Source organism: Sebastes fasciatus, chromosome 4 (genome assembly GCF_043250625.1).
Source record: "Sebastes fasciatus isolate fSebFas1 chromosome 4, fSebFas1.pri, whole genome shotgun sequence".
NCBI lineage: Eukaryota > Metazoa > Chordata > Actinopteri > Perciformes > Sebastidae > Sebastes > Sebastes fasciatus.
The window spans coordinates 37,371,780-37,397,464 of record NC_133798.1 but is presented as its reverse complement, the minus strand read 5'-3'; the positions used below and the strand labels follow the sequence as shown (position 1 = coordinate 37,397,464).

The following is a 25,685-nucleotide window of genomic DNA, read 5'->3' as shown; positions in this document are numbered from 1 at the left end:
TCACACTCCAGTGAGCTGTTGCTCCGCTGTGAGTGTTTATATAACAGCATGTTGACATGACGGAGTCGCTGAGTTTATGTATCACTTCCTGACATTCATACTCCCACTGCTGCCTCGGCTGATACATTTAGCTGCTCTCGGTGGATTCACGGCGCGGAGGTGTCGAAAAGTCTTGCACTTCGGCTGCTTTCCCTTCAGGGACCGATAGAAAAACATACAGTAAATACACTGTATATATAAATAAAAGAATACTGACACACCAACATGGGCTCGAGAACAAGTTAGACTATCTTTGTCCTTCGGTGCCTCTTATAAAAAACAGCATTGGGTTGTTCTTCAACACGACTGGTAAACAATTAACTCAAAGATTATCGAGCGACCACGTGTAAAGGCCGAGCCTGCTAGTTCGGATGCTTTCAGGAGTTATCATTGGTCACAAGACTCACAGCCTCATGGATTTCTGGCCTGGCATGTCCTACTTTCTTCACCGTCTTGATTTTGAAATTGGTTAATGTGTAGTCTGGAGGCTGTTTGTGATTCTTGGCTTGTCTGTGTGAGTCACTTAGGGGAGGAAGCGATTGATGGATATTGACAGAAATATTGATTGAGAGGGAGAGAAAGCAGTAGTACGCAAACACAGTGCAGGGGGAGAAGATAACTCAAATGTCCTTCAGCAACTGTATGTCCATTAACAAGACACTTATCCTTACGTCTATAATGTGAAATATAAAGATGAAACTGTATAATTCATGTGTGTAATCTCCGTCTCACCTTGCAGCCCTCGCAGGCGTGGACTCCGTAGTGGTAGCCCGAGGCGCGGTCGGCACAAACTCGACACTCCAGATTGAGCGATGAGGAGGCCGATGAGAAGTCCTCCTGGCCCGATGCCAACCCGTAAACAACTGACGACGGGCTGGATGCTGGCGTCAGGGCATCTGCAAAACACACGTGGCACGTGGGCGATTAGACGGGTCATCGCATTACCAAACAAACACATCTGAAAGACGACGACTACACCGTCTGTCTCGCTGCCGGAAATACTCACAAATCTCAGGCTGATGATAGTCCAGTGATAAATGCACTATTAACTCCTACAAATATATTAAAAGTAAGACTTTCTCAGGTAGATTTTTGCCATTTCTGCCAAGAAATCCTCAAACATTTTCTTCTGTTGTGCACAAGGTAGATCCAGCGGAGAAAAAAGTAGTTGGTTTGGAGGAAAGGCTCATTTTTGTGCGCAGACTTTCCTCATCTAGTTGCACGTTCAATCAGACGAGACAATGGCTCTCATTGGTCCCCACACACAATCATATCTGATGTGAAAGTGGGCATTCAGTACATCAGTCTGTATAATTTCCATTGTTGCTGAAGACCTACGATCAGTCTCAAGATCGTGTGTTTAGAAAACGTGTGCACACTAAGTGTAACAACTGTATAGTTGTATGGACAAGTGCTCTTTATTGCACAGAAATTCCTGATAACTTCAACATTTTGAAATGTAATAATGAATGTTTATTATATTTTGCACGACACAGATTCTTTACAAAGACATGGAACAACTGGATGACTGAACGCTGCTCTCCCCCGTAGACCAGGGGTCAGCAACCTGCGGCTCCGGAGCCACATGCAGCTCTTCAGCTCCTCTCCAGTGGCTCCCTGTGGATTTTTAAAAATGGAAATGAATAACTGTTATTTGTTTGCATTTTCATTTTTAGTTATTATTGTTGTAGGTCTATGGTACGATGGTACGACGGAGTATTAGGGCCACATTGACGGAAAAAAAGTAAATCAGAGATTTCAAGAATAAAGTCATAATATTACGAGAATAAAGTCATAATATTACGAGAATAAAGTCAGAGGTTTACAAGAAAAAAGTCGGAATATTATGAATATTATTTTTTTCTCGTAATATTATGACTTTATTCTGGAAATTTCTGATGTTTTTTTCCCTCAATGTGGCCCTAATGCTCCGTAGTACATTGTCTCTTTGGCCCTCACTGCATTAGACTTATATACTATATACTTAGACTATAAACTGGGTTACCTTCATCACAGTACTCAAATGTTTGGTGGCTCCAGACAGATTTTTATTTTTTATTTTGGCTTAAAATGGCTCTTTTGATAGTAAAGGTTGCTGACCCCTGCCGTAGACTACAGCCATCAGGATGCTTCAAAAACCAGCGACTGAAACCGTCTCCCCTCTCCCCTCTCCCCTCTCCCCTCGCACCTTTTCAATGTTGGAATTTGGGGACCTGCATTCCACAATTTTGGAGCTCTCCAAAATTGACAATCCGACAAGTGCGCTCACTTCACACACTCTGTTGGCCAGGTGTGTGCCAAGGTGAGAAAGTAAACAGGAACTTGTCTTTCAAGCTTGTAAATGTTTTGTGTTCAGTTTCATGGTGCCTGCATCTGTAGACAATGTATCTTACTTTTATAAAAGTATACCAATTGATGATCCTATCAAACTTTGCCTCAACCCTCTGAGACCCAACGGTGAAGATACTGGCATAAAAAAATAATTTTTTTACCAACCATCCTAGCTTGTCAGGAAGGAGGCTAAATAACGCTCCAAAGTTTTGTTAAATTTTGGCGAGGAAAAACTGGAATGGCGATTTTCAAAAAGATTTCTTGACCTCTGACCTCAAGATATGTGAATGAAAATAGGTTCCTACGAGTCTCCCCTTTACAGACATGCCCACTTTATGATAATCACATAATCTGCATACTGGGGTCCCTAAACAGTCTTGGAATTGCATAAATTGGGTATCACTGTAAAGCTGAGACTCTTGTGGATCCAATGGGCCCAACTGGATTCATGTGTGATGATGTTAGTCCCCAAAGGAGACATTTCATTGTAGTGAGACCATTTTTTGAAACGTGACCTCACTGTATAAAATGACTTGTGGTGACCTCTAGGATAATCACAGCCTCATGAAACTTTACCGCCACAAACTAGAGACCTAGAGCATTCAGAGGATGGATGGATCAGACTAGAGACCTAGAGCATCCAGAGGATGGATGGATCAAACTAGAGACCTAGAGCATCCAGAGGATGGATGGATCAAACTAGAGACCTAGAGCATCCAGAGGATGGATGGATCAGACTAGAGACCTAGAGCATTCAGAGGATGGATGGATTAAACTAGAGACCTAGAGCATTCAGAGGATGGATGGATTAAACTAGAGACCTAGAGCATCCAGAGGATGGATGGATCAGACTAGAGACCTAGACCATTCAGAGGATGGATGGATCAGACTAGAGACCTAGAGCATCCAGAGGATGGATGGATCAAACTAGAGACCTAGAGCATCCAGAGGATGGATGGATCAGACTAGAGACCTAGAGCATCCAGAGGATGGATGGATCAAACTAGAGACCTAGAGCATCCAGAGGATGGATGGATCAAACTAGAGACCTAGAGCATCCAGAGGATGGATGGATCAGACTAGAGACCTAGAGCATTCAGAGGATGGATGGATTAAACTAGAGACCTAGAGCATTCAGAGGATGGATGGATCAGACTAGAGACCTAGAGCATTCAGAGGATGGATGGATCAGACTAGAGACCTAGAGCATTCAGAGGATGGATGGATCAAACTAGAGACCTAGAGCATTCAGAGGATGGATGGATCAGACTAGAGACCTAGAGCATTCAGAGGATGGATGGCTGTCCTAGCTAGATTAACAATAAGGGGGTTTCTGAGCAGTTTCCACAACAGAAGTGCTCGCCATCCAATCCGTCAAAAAATTTAATTCTTGCAGAAATCTCCAAACGTCAAAAGTTTTTGATCCCAAATCACAGCATGTCTTTTTCTACAGTGTTCCTCAAGGTCTTGGTGTCTTAATGTGGTATTTTGGAGGGATTATTGATCATTTTTATCAATTCTCGACCGGTAAAAAATTGTTAAATTTAGCTCCAAAGCTGTGGAACAGATAGTATCAACCCCAAAATTGCTCCAACAACTTAGGAATGACCATTATATACTTCTATCATAATGTTCTAAACCGTTATACACTTTCACAATGTAATCAAATTAATTAATTCAGGGTTATTTTACTGATATATGACAAGAACAACTTGACACACGATGCTGTACACCACTTCTATGTGACATCTACTGTTGACCTGCTATCTCCCCCTAAATACCCCCCTGTACCCCTCTAAAAAAAGGAAAAAACGGGTCTATTGTGGGTCTCCGAGGGTTAATGAATGCATCTCTAATGTCCCATCCCCCTCTGACAAAGAATTAGTGGAATTTAAAGTACAGCGAGACCTCTTTGCTCCGACAAAGACAGTATGTTCTATCCCAGCAACTATTTATTCAGAGACATTAGCATGCCTGACAACAGTGTTGGAGTAGTGTTACTGATCTTCCTCACGGATGACAGGGTCATAGGTTGTCAACAGTTTTCTATTTCCACCTGGTGGAAGGCAACAAGGTTGGTAGAACGTGTTTGGTACACAAATAGCAAAGACGAGAGGGTACAAAACAGTGGCACTAAGTCAAGCCACATGAGTTGGTCGAGAGACGCCAGAGCCGGGGATCAGCGACGTTTGGCAGCGGACCCGGAGCTCTGTTCCTGAACCGGTGGTTTCACATGTTTCAACTGAGCGAGGACAAGAAAAGCACGTCAGCGTTTCTTCTGCTCCCGTCTCTCACTGTTACAGTAGCGCTCCTAAACCACCATAAATCCTGAGCAAACCTCTCGCTGACTTTTCCATGACATCATCAAATGTTTCCGTGATGCCGTCCTTTACATACTTTCCTTTCTCTTCTCTTCTCACTCACTCACTCACTCACTCACACCCTCTATTCTTTCATCTGATGTTTATCTCTCTGGACTATTCACGGCTTCTTCGCTTGTTGCATAATTTGGTAGTAGCATAAAACTCCCAGATGTCCCATGTGACTTTTATTCAGGAGGAAACACAGCGGCAAAATAGATGTTTCCTGAGAGGAGGTGCGTGGTGGCTGAGGAATGTGTGAATTCCTCATTGGATATGGGGCGAGGAGAAGGTGCTGGAGGAGGACGGAGAGGCAAAACAAGGGCATAGAGGAAAATAAGAGGAGCGAGAGAAGAAGAAATATAATATAGGAAAATATATCAAGACACCAGGGCTGCACGATTATGGCCAAAATGATAATCACGATTATTTTGATCTATATTGAGATCACCATTATTCACTCATTTTAGGGACAACATTTTTAATATTGCTATTTCACATTTAAATAAACAGATCGCTGCTTTCACTTCCATGTCGTGCTTCATTCCAACCGCCAAAAACTCAACATGTTATCCTTTTATTTTATTACCGTCATCTGTAGTTCACAATTCAAATGATTAGGAAATAAATTGTATTTTTATTGAAATATTTGCTTTGATTAAAAATAATCTTGGCATCAGTAGTTTTAATGATATATTATGAGCTGTTTAGGGGTATTGTTAGGAAGTTAATCAGGTCATAATTCTCTTTCTATTATCTATTTTATATCGCTTCGAAAACATCTCCGTCAAACATCTGGATTTATTCAAGTTTCTCGCCAAAAAAACTACATTTTACAAGATTACATTTGAACGCATCATGATAGCGTTATAATTTACCATCGCTCAATACTCATTTTTACTGAGTAGAGCTTGAACGCACCATAATGTGCTCGGTGCTGTCAGCAGACGAGCCGGTCACTGTGATCACTCTGAGAACGAATTACAATATAATAAGTGTCTGATTAAGACAGTTGTTCCAAATGTTTTAAGGTTGTTCCTCTGCTTATTTTGGACTTGCAGTTGTTACTAAATGCAGCTTTATGTCTTTTTTAACTCACGCTGAAGGACTTCCACACCGACGACATGTTGTGTTAGATGTTATCGACTGTGCCGCTGTACGCAACGGAAAACCATCATGTGGCGGCTGCACATGTGTGTCTGATTGGTAAAAAATCGGATATACGACACTGCTGAAAACCGGCCAGCTTCGGTCGGCTGCTTACTGACGCTGCATCTCTAGCTGTTGGTTTAGGAAGCGCTTGATTTAAGCAGCAGAAGAAGAAGAAAGAAGAAGAATCCTTTATTTTTCATAGTACATACAGGTACATACATGAAATTTGACTTCTGCATTTAACCCATCCTACATATTTTTAGGAGCAGTGGGCTGCTGCAAGCGAATCGGGGGAGCATCTTGGGGTTTAGCGTCTCGCTCAAGGACACTTCAACATGCAGTCGGGGATCGAACCAACCTTGTGGTTAAAGGACGACCCGCTCTACCCACTGAGCTACAGCCGCCCCAAGCAGAGTTTTCTATAAGCAGAGCACGCATTATAAAAGTCAATATCGCAGTCCATCATGTTCAATTAATTGTGAGAAGCCAAAATCGGGATCGCGATTACAATTCAATTCAGCCGTGGTGTGCAGCCCTACAAGACACCAAGAGACGAGGACAAACCGATTCAAACCAAAGGGACTATCGCCCAAAGGGGGTAAAGTGGGTGAATCTGACAACCTGAGTAAACAAACGGCTGTCAAAGGATTGTAGCGCAGCTTTGTTGTAGGTCAGGGCATTGACCTTAAATTAGCCAAAGTGTATGTCCTCTCTGAACATGCCGTTGGAGCAAATAAGGGATTAAGGGGGTAAACTGCGGGGCCCAAGTTCTGACAACAACAACAGCAAGGAGATTACTCTGAGCTAACGAGGACACTTTGAATCTGTGAAATGACAGTAGGGCAGCCAACCATCTCACCATATCATTAATAATCTTAAATAGATCATTTCAACGATAACGAGACTTCACCTAGAACGGTGGAACCTTCGGAGCCATTGCTGGAGGACTGGTATTCGGGGACGTCGAAGGAGCTGAGGGCGTCGTTGTCGATGGACTGGGAGATGTCCTGGAGCTCCTCCATGCCGCCCATGAAGTCGTCATCGGCGCACAGCGGGCTTCCCAGCACCGAGTCCTCCAGGGGCGAAGGGGGATGGTAGTGGCTCTCCATGTCGACCATCGCGGTGGAGGAGCGGGCTGCCGGCACTCTCACTCATCAGACTGGAGACAGAGGACAGGGGGAGGGGGGACAAAAAGACAAAGAGGTCAAACATGTGATATGGAAACACAAGACACGGTGATAATTCATTTCTAAGGTCACCTCCGTCTGAATTTATAGAGACGGAGCGTCAGCTTGCTAACATGCTCACAATGACAATGTTTACTATGTTCACCATCATTGTCAATCAATTAAGATATTTAATCACGATTAATCGCATGATTAATTAGTTAATAGATTTTTTATCTGTTCAAAATGTACCTTAAAGGGAGATTTGTATTTAATCTTCTTATCAACATGGGAGTGGACAAATATGCTGCTTTATGCAAATGTATGTATATATTTATTATTGTAAATCAATTATCAACACAAAACAATGACAGATATTGATCCAGAAACCCTCACAGGTACTGCATTTAGCATAAAACAATATGCTCCAATCATAACATGGCAAACTGCAGCCCAACAGGCAACAACAGCTGTCAGTGTGTCAGTGTGCTGACTTGACTATGACTCGCCCCCAAACTGCATGTGATTATCATAAAGTGGGCATGTCTGTAAAGGGGAGACTCGTGGGTACCCATAGAACCCATTTACATTCACTGATCTGGAGGTCAGAGGTCAAGGGACCCCTTTGAAAATGGCCAAGACAGTTTGGAGCGTTATTTAACCTCCTTCACGACAAGCTAGTATGACATGGTTGGTATCAAAGTTTATGGCAAAGTTTGATTAAAAATTTTGACCTGAGTTATGTCAATACTTGGTAAGACATTTCAGTAAAAAACACAATGACAACCTCATTGTGGCACTAGAGGAAAAGTAGAGGGATCTACAGAGTCATTGGGATACATCTTCTGGGAACCATGAACGATTCTACCAAAGTTTTTGCCAATGCGTCAAAAAGATGTTGAGATATCTGACTATCACCCCCAGATAAATATCACATTCTTTCAGTGCACATGATTCAACACAGCATACATAATGCATAATGCATCCAGGCCTCATAATGAGTAGTGCTGATGTAACGCGCGGTCCCTCCACACTAACAGGTGCTGCACGTTGCTATAGTTGGTCCACTCAGCAGACTGAGAATGAAGGACACGAGGAGTATCTTGTGACATAACACAGGCCCCTCCGCTGCTGAGCTATTCACTCCAAATACAGTAACCTTATCCCTGTAAACCTCATAGTGCTGCAGAAAGAGAAAGACGGAGGAGAGACAGAGAGTGAAGCATGTGGGATGAATGTAGGTCACTAGGCTGGCTTGTAGGATCGGTCTGGGGTCGGCTAGAAGAGACGTGCCGGACTGGCCCGTACAGTAGACGGGGGGGAGGATTTCTGCTGAATTGCACGGTGGGAACTGGGAGGGGCTTGTTGGTTAGAAGCTTAAGACTATATAGCAGAGGGACCTTACATCACATATTAGAACTTCATACATCCGCATGTAAACTGGGTCAATCTTCAGTAAGCCCTTTCCATCAGGCGCCGCTAAGAACATCAAAACGAGGGGGAGGTGGGTGGTGGGTGGTGGGTGGTGGGTGGTGGGTGGTGGGAGGGTCGGGGGTGCGGTTGACGGTGGCTATACGTCTACAAGGCAGCAGCTGCTGATTGTTCTCAGCCACCTTTACACACCACCGCCTCTAGGTTAACCGTAACTTACCCTGCACTGTGCTATATGTACCGCAGGCTGGTTGAGAAGAGCGACTGACTGACTGCACACTTAAAGCGTCTCTGTCCTCAGTGCTCCCTGTGAGTCTATTTAAAAGATCCAGTGACAGATATGAATGGTATTCCATTGAAGGAGCAACTGAGAGTATAGATCATTTGCATATAGTTTCGCCTCGAGTGCAGAAGGCAAATGAAATAGAAGTAAATGTGATTCTATGCGTTATTATGTGGCTGTTATAATAATAATAAACGTAATCTCTCTTTCAGGGACATTTTAACCCTTCAAGTACGAGGGACACAATGGAGGAACCTTGGAAAGGTCCTTACTATATCCAGGGCTGGAAGGACCAAAAGCAGATCAGTGATATAACTGAAACAAATATGTAACAACAACAACAGCACGACAACAAGGCGTGGCTTTAAGTCCAATCATATGGATGGATGTGGGTATGGATGAACGGTAGGGATACACCAATACCAATACCAGTATGGGGTATAGGGTCTGATACTGTGCTCATGTACTCGTACTCGCAAAACGGCACCGATACCACTTTACGGCAGTGTGACATTAACCTCGTCACTATCTTTCGGGTCCTATCGCACACTATCGGTCCTACCGGTTTTGCTTGCACCCTCTGACTCGCACGTGCGTTAGACTCCTTGGTCCGTGTTTCAAGACGGGTCAGGTGGGTTGCAGACATCGCCGCAGACCCCTGGCGCCTTTTATGCGGGCCGAGCCTCGCTGTTGACACTTTGTCCACGGCCCCGGGAAGCACTTTCGCCCCGAGCCTTTCCAAGCCGACCTAGAGCTTGTCGCGCGCACCGCCTCGTATGCGGGACTCCCCAGCCTGCCGTGTGTCGCTCACACCCTCCAGCTGGCTGTTAACGAGGGTCTTTTAGCACAGAGAAGTACTCGTATCGGTACTCGGTATCGGAGAGTACCCAAATGTAAGTACTTGTACTTGTACTTGTACTTGTACTCGGTCTGAAAAAAGTGGTATCGGTGCATCCCTAATGAGCGGTAAGCCATCCTTTAGAGCACATTGTCTAATACAACTCTGAGTTGTTGAGAAGCAATAGTCCTTGAACCGGAGAATGGCTGATACGGTTCTGCGACAGCACGGTCCCACAACCGCGGGTCAGGGGACGGAGTTATCAGCACTGTGCAGTGTGACGGCGATTAGCTAGCCAGTGGGACACACACACACACACACACACACACACACACACACACACACACACACACACACACACACACACACACACACACACACACACACACACACACACACACACACACACACACACACACACACACACACACACACACACACACACACACACACACACACACACACACACACACACACACACACACACACACACACACACACACACACACCGTTTCCATTCAGGTATTGAATGAAGAACTTTATTGGTGTCTGTATCACTTTAAGGGTGCTGGTATTGGTACTGGCATTGTAATTTTTTTAAACAATAAAACTTACATGGCAGAGGTCTAAAAAAAATTGTCCAGAATGTCAAGAATCACAGCCCAGTCAGAGGAACTAGACTGAGTCTAATAGTAAACACCCTGAAGATTCCCACCCGTTAAAAACCCGACATGAAAAGAAGCCTGGCATGTGAGCGGGCCGCTTTAAACTGAGCTACTTGCTCCTCAATACACTTGGAAGTGTGAATGGAGGCAGTGTTAGCTCTGCTAGGATAAAGCAACCCCTCTTTAGCATTCAGCCTCTAGCTCCTGACCCTCAGGTCTTCCTTTAGAGGACATCCTGTTTCATACACTCACTTCACTCAGCACCGTCTCATCATCGTAGTACTGCTTCACGGGGACAAATAAAGAAGCTTCTTGGCTACAGCTTGACTGGGAAAGTTATTATCTAGTGGTAAGATGAGATAAACTTTCTACTCATATACATACTTTCCAACCCTCCTGTTTTTCATTGCCCTCTCCCGGTTTCCTCCCAGGGTCACAGTTCTCCCGTATTTCTCCCCATTTATGACAAATGTTCACACTTTTTTTTCCTTTTTCGTTATCTCAACTTGTTTCGGTCACTGTTCAGCGTGTATAAGCTCGACTGTTTCCACCCGGACGGCAATAGAGCTACACCTGTGTTGTTTCCTGGGGGAATAGAGCTGCCCGCGACCGCTCGTCACACAACGGATGGAGATGCGCTCGCCGCTGGGTTCACATCACAGCATGCGGAGCCCGAAGTCGGGCTTTGCTCGACGCAGTGAAAAGCCGCCGTGGCGTGGCGTAAGCCGTTGGAAAATGGGTTTCAGAGCGCAGTGGTGCTGTTGTCATGTTGTGTCTGAAAGGGCCTTTAGTGTGCGAGAGACGGAAAGGGAAATGGAGAGAACTAGGAGGAAGAAATAATCAAGCAGGGGCAAAAAAACAATACCAGAGATTCATACAAGTTCACGCCAGAGAGGCGTATTCCGTTTTCTTTCCTGAGAATTAAAAGTAAAATCAAAGTAAGCTAATTAACATAAAAATGCTGTAGCAGTGTACTTATTATTTTACTATTTTCATTCTTAAAAAGTCACCAGAAAACAGGAAACAAAGTCTCTGAAACTCCTCCCTATTTGTGAAGTCTCAAAGTTGGCAAGTATGCTCATACAACACACATGACACAAGTCCTTTTCTGAACTCGTGACCTCCTACCAGCAGCTCTGAAGTGGACCGAGCTAACCTCGTGTTGCCACCAACATACAACATGACAATGTAAACACACAGAGCCGCTTAGCTGCACAGCTCTTGTGGATTGAGAGACAGAGAGAGAGACACGGGGGGAGTGGAGAGGAATGTCAGTTGAGCTACATTACAGGGTCTTCATCAGCAACGTGTGAGACGAAGTGAGCGAGCGAGGCGGAGAGGGGAGAGAAAGCAGCGGTTCCTACGGTAACAGCAAAGCCTTTTGTCTTTCAGGTCAAGACCTCTCTTGTGTGTTCACTCAACCGAGCCTGCTGAGGGCACCGCGCACACTGAGAGGAAGATGAGCAAGGTCATACGGGTTTGTGTGGGTTAGGGTTTAAAAAGGGGGAGGATGGGCGCGGTTACACTGACAAAAGACCAAGAGGTCGTCATGGCGATGCCACGGCAATGCCGACGCACGGATTGCGCAGCGGAGGGTGGGAAGCAGGCGTGTGAAGACGGCTATGACCACGGGAATTCAATCATCAAAAATCAATAAATCCCATCACAGATTTGTGTAACAGTGACGACGAGTGGAGCATCAATAATCCATACTGTCCGATGGGTCTCTCACCCAGCCCCCCATGTTGTGCTCATCCATCGCAGTGAAGACCCACATTAGACAGACAGGCCACGAAGCTGCTAGTAAGCTCCGGCTGAAGCTGATAAACAAGCTGTGAATGAGAGCCAGGCATGTAGACGGCCTCCTACTCTCCCAACAGGGAGGCACATAGAACAGCATGAAGTTAGTTTACACAGCCGTCTACAAGCTCTACGAGAAAATGATCTAGAAATCACCTGTTGAGCTCACGTTCTCCGTAGAGATATCTAGCACTCAAGAAGAGCAGCTCATGTTATCTGATCCCGAGGCATCTCTACATCCACACATGCAGCTGATAAGTGAAATCACACATCAGCCTCCGTGACTAACGATCATCTCTGGTGGGGCATCCAATAAAACTTTACAAATACATCCAACGATGAGGACAACAAACAGCAAAGAGTGTGACGAGAAGAAAACAGAGATTACAGCTGGCAGCGGACCAAGATATCAGAGGTGTGTACGGGCTTGTCTCGCCAAGGCGTGGAAGAGAAAACATTACTGATGAAAAACAAAACGCTGTGGTCCTTCCAAGTACAGGAGAACATACCTTGGCAACGAGAGGAGACAGTTGCTCACGTACTACGGGATGCACCGATACCGGATCAGATATCGGGCCGATACTGACTCAAACAGCTGGATATCGGTAACAACGTGGCCGATCTATTCAATTCAATGGGTTGATGTTTATATACATTGTATACTGTCATTTCAATTCCTGTTTAAAGGTCCCATATCGTGCTCATTGTCAGGTTCATACTTGTATTTTGTGTTTCTACTAGAACATGTTTACATGCTGTAATGTTAAAAAAAACACATTGTTTTCCTCATACTGTCTGCCTGAATATACCTGTATTCACCCTCTGTTTGAAACGCTCCGTTTTAGTGCATTTCAATGGAATTGCAACGGAATTGCGTTGCTAGGTGACAGCTTGGGTCCATGTTTACTTCCTGTCAGCTGATGTTATTTACATACACTGCAACAGGAAACAAACTGGGGACACATTTAGAATGTTTACTTTTAAAACCGTGTAATGGTCTAAATATTGTATATTTGTGACATCACAAATGGACAGAAACGGCTTGTTTCAAATGCGCAATTTCTGAATACGGGCTGCTGTGTGTATTTCTCCATATGTATTGAGCGTTTTGATAGTTTAACAGTATTTATATAGCACTTAAACCTGCTTTATAATGTCAAAGACATGAAAATATCACTTTTTACAATATGGGACCTTTAAGTTTTGACCAATTTGTTGCTGCAATAACAATGTTTACACTTGAATTGTAATTCCTGTTAATTTTGAAGCTTTTTTTTTACCAAGTTGCTGGTAAATAAATGTATATCTATGTATGTATCTGTCACATTTTGTTATACAAAGTTAGGAGAGCAATGCTTAAGTCAAGCCTGATGTTGCCTTACACATAAAAGAGTCTCTTCCACACAGTGAGGCATTCAGCTTATTGATTAAACACTGGTATCGGATCGGTACTCGATATCGGCCGACATCCAAAGCCCAGTTAACGGTATCGGGACTGAAATAGTCAGATCGGTGCAGCCCTATCTCATACTCTTTGTCTGTCTGCAGTATCGCTACCAGTTTGGTAAGTATAGTTTATAGAATATGAAAACCCAATAATAACTCAAATAAACAAACCTCTCTCAATCCAAAAACTTGAAGTCTTCCGTGCAACTTGACAATATGACATCCAGCTCTTTTCCCAGGAGTTTGTACGATCATTCAGTGTTTGTGTGTGTGTTTGAGAGAGAGAGCAGACCACAGGTTAATGTTTAATCCACCCATCCTGTGGTCTGAGTGCTGACAGGCCTGTCAGAAGAAGGGCTCCCGGGGGCCATAACGGTGTTCTTAGAGCAGGAGGAGTATATGGGCTGATGGGGGCTGACCCGCCAGCTCCGCCTGTTTGAAGAGTTCCCTCTATGAGTTCAGTCTGGACCGTGTGCCCGCCCGCAGTGTAAACACTCAACTGAACCCTTATCGCTCTCAGGGCTGATACGCTGGCCGGCGCCCTCTTATCGTCATGGAGGTTGACCAAAGTACAGGGGAAGTGATTGACATTGGACTTTAGCTGAAGTCTGCGACAGATGAGCCGTGTGATAGCCGATCAATCGTTATGTTATCAGGTCACTTACCCCGTCATTTCAGGGTCACTTGAATCACTTAAATCTACAGTCTGCCATTTTTAGACTTGAAAGGTTCAAACTAGGGCTGTCGATCGATTCAAATAGTTCATCGTGATTAATCAAACAATTCTTTATCTGTTAAAAATGTACCTTAAAGGGAGATGTATTTAATGCTCTTATCAACATGGGAGTGGGCAAATATGCTGCTTAATGCAAATGTATGTATACATTTATTATTGGAAATCAATTAACAACACAAAACAATGACAGATATTGTCCAGAAACCCTCACAGGTACTGTATTCAGCATAAAACAATATGCTCAAATCATAACATGGCAAACTGCAGCCCAACAGGCAACAACAGCTGTCAGTGTGTCAGTGTGCTGACTTGACTATGACTTGCCCCAAACTGCATGTGATTATCATAAAGTGGGCATGTCTGTAAAGGGGAGACTCGTGGGTACCCATAGAACCCATTTACATTCACATATCTGGAGGTCAGAGGTCAAGGGACCTCTTTGAAAATGGCCATGACAGTTTATTCCTCGCCAAAATTTAGCGTACGTTTGGAGCGTTATTCAGCCTCCTTCTCGACGAGCTAGTATGACACGGTTGGTATCGATGGATTGCCTCCGCTACAACCTCAGAAATATTGATTGTGTTATCTAGTCCACTCAGAGAGAATAACTGCATGTTTCTCTATTATTCTTTTTCTAAATGGACAGGACATGTTACTCAAGATGAGCTCTTTCTCTGGCTGTCAGCATACTGAACACCCGCTGCTGCTGCTGCTGCATCCAGTTGAGAAATAAAACAGTAAGTTGCATAAGCCCCAGTGGACTCCGACCTCTGCATTGACAGCGTGTCCATTGTCAAAATAATAATCAAATGTTCACACTGACGGAGCAATCCGTACAATCTGACCACAAAAACGCTGCAGAAGGTGCAAAGTGACCGCGTATCACGTAACCTCAGAGGTCGACGGCGACCTGACCCTTCACACCGGCTGTTTATAGCACATCACTGCATAGTGGAAAGTGTGCCTGCGTGTGTGTGTGTGTGTGTGTGTGTGTGTGTGTGTGTGTGTGTGTGTGTGTGTGTGTGTGTGTGTGTGTTGTGGACTCAAAACAAGCACATGAAATGGTGACATTTTCTATATGAAGAAAGATTTGGGGGAACACATGGACTGTTGTTGTGACCTCTAATAAAGATGTTTCATGGTAACTTGTTTAATCTTAAATATTTTTGGTAGGGCTGTCAAAGTTAACGTGATAATAACGCGTTAACGCAAATTCATTATAACGCCACTAATTTCTTTAATGTATTAACGCAACTTGACATTTTTAGGTTGTGGTGGGCTCAGTTTTAAAACTGAAGTTTCTCCCATTTGCCAAGCGTGTAGGAGAACAACGGCGGCCGACACGAAAACATGAATGGCCCCATGTAGAGCCAGAGTTTTGTTTGTCCGTTCTGGGCAACAGTAGAAACACGGCGGCCGGCTCCATGAAGAGGATCCACTCTGTATGTAGATATAAACGGCTCATTCTAAGCTAACGAAAACACAACGATTCTGAGTTTCAGGTGATTATACACTAAAGAAAACATGAATATTATATTCCATTTCTGCCAATAGATCCCCCTAAATGCTTCAAAAAGTAGAGTGTGATTATTTTCATTTTTGATTAATCTGTAGATTATTGTTATGATCAATTGTTGTACTCTATCATTTCAGAAAATTTACACCAGTATGAAGATGGAGCGAGCAAATGTTTTGCAATCAACTCATCGTTTCAGCCCCTAACTATACTTTTCTTCTATATTTATTTAAATTTAACTTATTTATTTAAATTTAATTAATTAATTAATACATTTATTTATTTATTTCTATTCTCCCAGAGTGATTCCTGCACATCAGGTAGCATCATGCTAAGAATTGAAATAGCCCCTGTAATGTTGCAGCCCATGAACCGTCCTCCTAAATGAAGACACAGCATTTCAAATGTTCTGTATTTCTTGGCAGCACTGAGCTCAAGGTGGATGCACCAATAGCTGTATCGGGTATCGGTGACAATGGAGCCGATCTATTCAATTCAATTCTATGTTTACATAGTAATACATACTATAATTGTTATATACTGGAGTTTTAATTCATTTAATTAATTCAGTTTTGACTAGAGATACCCCGATTAGGTTTTTCGACCGCTTGTCTTTTTGTTGTTTTGTTTTGTTATAGCAGCTGCTATACACGGTTCCAGACTAACTTTTTTTCACCACCATAATTTCAACCGTGACAAAGTCAGTGAGCTCCAGACTGAGGCTGCATTCCCACCAAATCAGGCGGTGTGGCAAAAAACACCAGTCCTCCCAGGACTGCAGAGGATGCCAGAAAAACATGCAACGGCCTGCGGTGAGAAGTTGAAACCAAATCAACTTTTGGAGAAACCTGACGTTACGCTGCGTTGGCCAATCACATAACCGTTGTCTGCTGGTGTCCCGGTGTTGCCAGGCGATGAGGAGGGTTGTTGTATCTCAAGGGAATAACAGCTGGTAGAACAGTACAGACTGAACATTCCCTTCTCTTTGGCACGTGATATGTATGTACGTCGTGTTGATCACGTGTAATATTTTTATTTGCGGGAGGGGAATGTTCAGCTTCCTAAATATGAGTCTGTGTTGATGTGTGGAGGACATTTACATAATATTCAAACTGTCCTGTCTCTACTGATCAGTTTACACGCACATGCATAGAAGTTATTGGAGACAAAGCCTTATCCTTATGTACTGCATCAGCGGAAAATGATAAATAAATACTGCTATCTTCTTATATTTTTGTTCAATGTTGTGCCACCAAGCACAGCTGCTGCATGTCAGCACATGCAATGGGAGGAAAATCTACACATAAATAATAATAAACATAATAAAGCCAGAGCAATGATGGCAGATCATTAAAAAGGGGAAAGTTAAGGTGCGATACAGGTGACTCATAAAGGCACTTTATGGTGTTGTTGGCCCAGTTTAATAAATGCAAGTGCAGCTTGCTGTCCGGTTACCCTAACCCTACATCTGTCAGCTGATAAAAGCAGCTGGGACAGATTGCAGCAGTCTGAAATTGACAGTTTTTGGATGAACTGCAGGGAGGTTTTGTAACGGCGGCCGACTTGATCCTTGTGACTGATTTGGAAATAAGTGGCAGCCGGGAGCCGGCGTTTGGCACCGAATGGAGGTGTTGCTTCAGGACGGTGCTGTTGGTTATTGGTGTTTTTTAGCAGCTGGGAGCAGTGAGGGTCGAGCCTGCTGTTCGTTCAGCTGTAAATACATTTAACACACTGTTAAAAGCTCTGGCTATACTGCAGGTCAAGGTTACACAGCCTCCATCATATGGTTTAAGCACAAATGCTCCATAAATGCATCTCTCAATGCTTCAACATGCAACCTATCACCCTTTAGTGTTTAACAGCTTATTGGAAACTAATATTTATCTAATACTTATGGTATAAAGTGCTTAATGTATCCGCCATGTAAACAGACATATACCTCGTCCCTCGCAACATTATGAGAAACAAGAACATTTGGGGATAAAGGCAGCTGGTCAAATTAAAACATATTTTAGAAGTAACTAAAGAAATGCAAGTATTTAGAAATATTTAACTTGCTCAAACAAAACCTGAGCCAAAAAATAAGGACTGTCAATCTATTGAAATATTTAATCACGATTAATCGTATGATTGTCCGTAGTAAATCTTGATTTTTCGCAAATTAATCACAATTTTTTTTATCTGTTCAAAATGTACCTTAAAAAGGAGATTTGTCAAGTATTTAATACTCTTATCAACATGAGAGTGGACAAATATGCTTTCTTTATGCAAACGCATGTATATATTTATTAATGTAGATCAATGAACAACACAAAACAATGACAGATATTGTCCAGAAACCCTCACAGGTACTGCATTTAGCATAAAACAATATGCTCAAATCATAACATGGCAAACTGCAGCCCAACAGGCAACAACAGCTGTCAGTGTGTCAGTGTGCTGACTTGACTATGACTTGCCCCAAACTGCATGTGATGATCATAAAGTGTGCATGTCTGTAAAGGGGAGACTCGTGGGTATCCCATAGAACCCATTTACATTCACATATCTGGAGGTCAGAGGTCAAGGGTACCCGGACCAGAGGGTGGGCGCAACGCTTCCGCAACGACGCCGCGGGTCGGCATGGCGTTAACAGTTGTAACCGCTGTATGAGCGCAGTGCAGAGCGGCGTCCGTGAACTAGCCATGGAGGCACGCTCGCATGCACTAACATGCACTAAAAGGCCCGGCTATGTCAACAAAGCACAGAGAAACTCGGATTCCAACACATACGGAGGGAGAGTGACTTCATTCTCTGCTCAGGTAGACATTACTCCTCTATATCTTTACATAGACAATAGTTGTTTACTGCTATATTAATGCTCTGGATATCTTATAGAGAATCTTTAATAAAGGCGTCAGAAAGGTTTAGTCTTCTTCTTCAACCTTCTCCTATGCTTCCTTCATCTTTGCCCAAAACAACCTTTGCACTGAGGCGTGCTCAAGGACTTTCCAAAAGAATGTGTTGAGGGAGTTACTGCGTTACTGGGAAACAATATGATGTGGAGTGCCAGGAGTGCAGAAATCACCAAAACTGAGATGAGAACAGCGTGACGCTGGAAGCATTTCTCTCTGCTCAGACAGCTGTCTGTATCTTATTACATTTTCCAGCATGACTCTGGAGTCCTGAGTTCCCCCTTTCAGGCTGCCAAACCAGCCTACGTGTTTTGTGGGGAGGCACGCTGCAGCAGCACACAGGCCTGTTGACAGAACAACACCAACCTGCTACTGTATAGTGGGATCACAGAGTAGGACAATAACACAGTATGTTCTACGTAATCTTCCTCCCCGTCATGTTAATAAGCAATTTCCATGCTGGTGTCAAAGACCTCTGTTACACCAAAACAAACAAAACTGACATCAGATGAAGATGCCTCGAGTAAAATGAGGTTAAAAGCGATGATGGCGTTTCTGTCTGAGCTTACGAGTGGAGCTGAAAGAGAGTGGGCTTCGTCTGTAATGGCATTAGAGTGGGAGAGGAGATAAGACCGGGGATGGGTCATTGATGAGGATTTGTACAGGCCGTGGTGGCTCACGAGGATGAGGATCAGACCCCGTCGCCTCAACTACAAGTTGACAGGAAACAGTTAATCTTCCAACAGTGGGTAGACAAACAGGAAGAGATGTGACACAGGATCGGGAGGGACAATGAGGTTGTGGGGAGAAAGACATTTCTTCAAGAGACCCGTCAAATCCTCCTGTCCTCGTGGTTCAACGTATAAATTCAGCTTACATACTGAACGTACAGCAGCATCCCTCCCAGTCAGTCAATCTCCTGTCCAGAGAGCTGCTTACTGTAAGTCTGGCTGGAGGTCGTCAATCCTATTCAACCCAGAAGGACTTTACCTTAAGGAAGTCTCAAAGGGGAAGAGACCCGGCTCAGGTGAAGGTCAAACCTGGGCGACAGAGGACACAGGTTGCAAAAACAAACAGACCACGGGAGTGACGACAAACAGCCACAAAGACTGAAAATAGCACTGGGTAAAGAAAAAACGGGGTTGGTGTGGGTGTTTTACTACAGGTAGCAACGAAGAGGGGGAAATGTGACCCAGTTTAAATAGTTTGAGGGCTTATCAGGCGCCAAAACACCGGTCAGCTGAGGGATTTTACAACTCTAGAAAGTCAATCCACCGTCTCGATGACTGTGAAGTAAACAGCAGAAGTAAACAGCCCAGTCGCCACAGAACAAATGTTTGCATCGGGTGTTTCTGCAAACCCGGGATACGTTGAACGTTTTGGCATTCAGTCAGAGCAAGTGATGTAGTTTAAAGAGCGAAAAGAGACACACCGGACGGGAAGGAGGGAAGGTGGATGGGTCCAACAAACACAAGGCTTTCATCCGGGAGAACTGGCGCAACAGGTTGCGCTGTCACGTTGCGCTGTCACATTGCGCTGTCTCACGTTGCGCTGTCACGTTGCGCTGTCACGTTGCGCTGTCACGTTACGCTGTCACGTTACGCTGTCACGTTACGCTGTCACGTTACGCTGTCACGTTGTGTTGTCACGTTGCGCTGTCACGTTGCGCTGTCACGTTACGCTGTCTCACGTTACGCTGTCTCACGTTACGCTGTCACGTTACGCTGTCACGTTACGCTGTCACGTTACGCTGTCACGTTACGCTGTCACGTTACACTGTCACGTTACGCTGATCTTTAAGGTCGGGTGGCGGTGTGTCCGGCCTCTCCGGTAGAGCTTTTGCTGGTTTCCACCCTGCAACGTATTTTTTGATTCAGAAACGTTGACATTCAACATCTCTGTGGTTTGCAGAAAAGTCCAATGCCAACATTTCTTCTGTCGACTGGGTTGGAATTAAACTGTTCTCGATACAAAGTCAGAATGTGTTTCATGGGTTTGACAGCTTTGCCGGATGTTGTCGCAGTGCGCTGCTGTGGCAAGTTTAGCCAGTTTGACTCTCTTGCAGGAGCCGTCCAAGGACCCCATGGTGCCAATTCAGTGCCCTCGATGTCGTGAACGAGGAGGTGGGGTCTAGTGAGTGCTGTTGATGGTCTGAATGCAGCCTCAAACAAAATGCTTCTCAGATCCCAACGCAGTGTCAGAAACAGCTCCCTCCACACCACTGAGTTCAAATGAGTGCAAACCCATGAAATTGTTGGAGGAGAGACGGCCTAAGAGCGTACCCTGTTATTCCCATTTGGATGATTATTGCATCTTGCCTCACTGTGCTGTATGTTGGCCAGCTTTTCGGTCCACTTTCGAGTGCAGCCATCTGGAGCAGCTATAAACACATTTGCATTTTAAACCTGTAGACTCTTATTTCTTTTCAGGGCTCCGACAGATGAGAGATACCAGAAGCGCCCTTGAACCTGAAGAGCCGATAACGAGGCAGTGGCACCGTTGATCTTCGCCAGTGAGTGTCTACAAGAGGTTGAAGAGGCTTCTGCAATTACAGATCCTTCAAACTATGTTTAATGCACACATAACAAATGTTGCATGTTAGGATCTAAGACTGCGACTTGTCTTACACATGCTTTACAACATTTTTCCACTGCTCCTAGCCAGTGGTGATGCAGGGACTTGAAAAATAGGTCAGTGGAGCCACATTCTTGTTGCTAAACATACACACAATACATCTCAACAGAGACAAATGATGAACTATTGAGAGACTGTGCACAACAGAACCTGAAAGTCCTGTTTGAGGAGCAGAGAGGAGAAAAACTCTGCCGCTCACTCAAACCTCTGTCAATGCGGGCTGTAAATGCAACCAGGCAGAAGAAGCTGATTACAGGTATCAGGTTACTGGAGACAAAACTGTCAGAGTGCAGCAGCACAGTTGGACAGAAACTAACTATGGAAAAAAAAAACATCAGCAGGGAAAAGTTCCCTTAAGGCTGACAGAAAGAAACACAAACACTTGTTTGAGCATTGGCAGCTCAGACAGTGTGGTTCTTAAACACATGCATGCATTGTGCATGAGAGATAAGGGTATCTTAAATGCATTGTGTCCCTCTGATTACACTAGTGAAGTCTGAAGATGGATTGCGAGCACTGATAGACTCGACACTCCTTTAGAAAAGAGAAGAAAAAACAACTTGCAGGTGCAATAAAAGTTGTGCAGACAGAGTGAGACTGATCCACATCCTCCAGAGAAAGGATAGAAGGAACGTCTCATCACTGTGTTCGGAAAACCACAGGACAAGGTTTTAAAGCTTCAGGCGGTAACTTTGAGCAAATATGATAAAAACGGTCATCCTGACAGTAGTGCATGAGAGTTAGTGCACCTAGTGGCATCTGCAAGATTTCACAGCGCCAAAGAAAAACAACCAATCAGAGCCGAGGAGTCTCCACAGCAGCCGTCAATCACTGCTCGTGAAACTCAAACTGTCAAACTAGGCAGCGCTGATTAAAGATATTAATCAAAAACAAAAAATAAAAACATTATTTGCTACTACTATTTGATTTAGTATGCAGATTTTGATGATATCTCTTGGAACATTTTTAGCCTATGAAGTGATTTATTCTTCAGTCTAAAGGGGGGAAAAATACTCAACTTGATGTTTTCAGTTTGGCTCAACACAAATAAAAAACACCGTCTCTGTGAGGCTGCGTCAAACATGACGTGATTATTAATAGATTTGTGAGCACACTCACCAGAACGATAAGGTGGTTCTGAGTGAAGACCTTTGATCCCGAGGTAAACGCCACGTCAATGTGGAGACTGGCTTTAAGGGTTAGCAAACAGAGGAGGGGGCTCACGTAAAAAAGCCTGGTGCACAGAGGACGGAGTTGTATCTCAGTGTGTTTAGAACCGGGCCGCAGAATGGAGCGTCTGTCTCCAGATCAGCTTCAAAGTCTCACTTCTAGAAACATGTCAGCGAAGAGCTGGACCTCCAGATGTGACTCTTTTAAATGTGAAATCAAAACCATAAACAAACTTCAGCTAGGGATGCACGATCCCACTTTTTCACTCTCGATACCGATACCAGGGCTTGGACAAAGAATAAGTTCTGATGTTTAATAGAAGCAAACAGACATGTTTCCTGAAAGTGCATTGAAACTAATGGAGAATGGCTCCTCAAGCGAATGTTTTCACCTGCTGTATGACATATAATAGTTCTGTGCAACCTTTATTTATATGGAATATGTAGATAGGAGAACCTCAAATGTGTGTACTGAAAATAATAAAAATCCCGACATTTTTACTGCTTATTTTAGGGCATTTTCTACCATATCTGAAAAAAAAAACAGTAGTACCCGCATGTGCCTACTACTAGATATATTATGATAAGAAAATGGCTGTATCTCAGAAACTGCAAGGAACACAATCAAGTATTTGGTATCTATGAGCTCATAACAAGTTGAATATTAAAGATATGCACACATGTGCAGTGCAAAAAAAAAAAAAATTCATATGGAAAACACAGTTTTAACATATTTCCTAATTTTAAAAAAATTCTGACGTTGACCATTAATAAAAGTGTGATTTTTTTTCATGTGATCAAAAAAAAACTACTGTTAGATACTTGATCGTAGTATGTCCGTACCAAATTTCAAGACTTTTGACCAATCAGAACAAATGTTGTGGCATTTTTCCGTATCGTACTGAATAGAGTCTTCTAGGGCACAACTGGGTCAATCAAAGCAAATATTTATACATTTATTTCCTGCTCATTTTAATTGTGCGTTCTTATGTAAATAACCACTATAGATGACAATAACAAAGTAAAAGGATAACATTCAGAATTTACGATTGGTATCGGACGTGTATCGGACGATTATGGCTCACAGACGATCTGCAATGTATCGGCAGCATAATCCAAAACTTAAACATGAATTAAAATCCCAGAAAATAATAGTATATAAACTTAGAATTGAACTGAGTGGATCGGCCCCGTTGTCAGTCACCCAATCCAGCTATTTGAGTCAGTATCGGCCCGATATCGGTATCGGTGCATCCCTTCCTTCAACCACCACATGCACTCAGGACTCACTGTGATAAAGTCGTCTTACAATCAAAGCAACAAAACAAAAAGAAAACGTGATTTAAGTAAAGCCAGAAGTTGGATTTCGGTGCACAGTCGAGGGTTTTAACTTTGTCATTTTAGACGTTTGAACCTAAAACAAACAAGCGAGGGGGAAGTAAACACCTGAGTAGACACACACGGGATCCTCCTGCTACTTGGTGGGAAAAGAAAGAAAGAAAGGCTGCATTCCTATATTACTTAGGGGGAACGGGAACGGGACAGGTACAGCAGGATTTGGCTCAAATTTCCCTTTCACACAACAAACAGCGTGAAGAAATGAGCATGCCGAGGCGAGGTGGTCGAAATGTTTCTGCTGATGTGCAGGATGTCACATATGAGGATGTGTTTCTGTCTGTTCTCTTCAATAATCACACTGTAAACAACAATAACTACAGTTTGGAGAGGAACTAATTAATGAATAATGATGTAACCACTTCTGTTAGCTATGAATGATCACACACAAGGAGTCACTGAGACGGAGAGAGAGAGAGAGGTGCTTTAAGGTTGTTTTAGCAATTACTTCACAGCACCTGCAGCTACGCATTAACCACGGCTTCACACATTCGTCCATGTAACACCTCACACTGAAGCCTTTGTGCTGCAGAAAGCAAATCATAAAAATCTATGATTTCCAGGAAGCCTATAGTCCTGGAAGTCTGGTTCAAGTCCAGCCGGGGACCTTTGCTGCATGACATTACTTGTCTGTCTGTCTCTACCTCACCTCACCTTCTGTCAAATCTCTTCTCTTTACTATGTAATAAAAGGCAAACAATGCACACAAATATACTTGAAAGAAAATACTTTAAACTAGAAAACAGGAACTCCATCTCTAATACGAAGCTCCTTGATGCACTTTTGCAAACCATAGTTACACTCAAGAGAAACCATGCAGGTGTTGTGCAGGTGCTTCACCATGTCTCCAGTGCTTCAGACATTCACTAAAACAGCATTTTGCATCAATTCCTGATGTTTATTTGGCTTCATTTATCTCTCAGCTTTGACCTTCTGACATTATTGTCAATGTAACCATCAAACATGCTGACCAGAGGCCTCCTTCATAAGCACTGTTACAGAGTAACAGGGCGCAGCAATAAGCCAATAAACTGCCTTTGTGTTGAATGCATGGTGTAATAATGAATAGAGGTGTTGCCTGTTGATGAGCAAGCTCCACTTTAGCTGCGCAGGCGTGCAAAATGAGATGAGATCAGCCTTCCTGCATGCAACAACAATGCTCCTGTAATCCTGGAAGAATGCATTAATGTGCCCAAGTGTCTGTAATCAAATGCATGCATGCGTTAAAGCTGCAGAACATGCATGCAAACCATCTCTAAAGCACATTCCCTCACAGAGACAGAGAGTCGCTCAGCTGCTGCTGCAGGAGGAGGAAGAGGAGGAAGAGGAGGAGGAGAAAGGCGCGTTTCTTGGATAGAAAAAGGACCAAAATGAACCTACCTTCCAGCAGACAGCCCGATCCGAAGCCGCCATGTCCTCTGGAAACGTCGCTGTGTTGAGAAGCAGTCGATGTGGAGGAGAAGAGGAGAGGAGGTGAAGAAGAGGAGAGGAGAGGAAGAGGAGAATAGTCCCCGACCCTCAGCAGCTACGTCCTGGTTCTCTTCCCAGCAGCTCTGCAGCTCGCTGTCAAACAATCCCCCTCCATGTCCATACAAAGCAGAGCCATGGAGCTCACACCCGCAGGAAGTGACGTCAGGTGAGTGGCAGCTGTTCACACCCCCCCACTGACACACCTTTAGTTTCAGCCAATGAGGAGAGAGCAGCTGTTTCCTTTGAGACGGACGCCCCCTAACAACCAACAACCAACAACCATCAACCCATGAGCAGCAACCTCTTCCTCTAAACTGCTGCACACTTCCTGCAGAGCAATGCACAAATACAATAAAATGA

The 25,685-nt window shown here is 43.8% G+C and overlaps 1 protein-coding gene across 2 annotated transcripts in view; it reads right to left on the bottom strand.

Moving 5' to 3' along the window:
* The window catches only part of pparab (peroxisome proliferator-activated receptor alpha b), a 41,884-nt gene extending 16,428 nt beyond the window's left edge, over window positions 1–25,456 (bottom strand). Inside the window, exons 1-3 of one of the 2 annotated variants that reach the window (XM_074634236.1) lie at window positions 25,236–25,456; window positions 6,793–7,041; window positions 772–935 (exon numbers count right to left, since the gene is read on the bottom strand). In XM_074634236.1, the coding sequence (XP_074490337.1) occupies window positions 772–935; window positions 6,793–7,000 (372 nt within the window). In that variant the 5' untranslated portion in view covers window positions 7,001–7,041; window positions 25,236–25,456. Of the gene's footprint in view, window positions 1–771; window positions 936–6,792; window positions 7,042–13,682; window positions 13,915–25,235 lie in introns of those variants that run through there. The other variant, XM_074634237.1, reaches the window with a different exon arrangement.
* Between the last annotated feature and the right edge of the window lie 229 nt (window positions 25,457–25,685).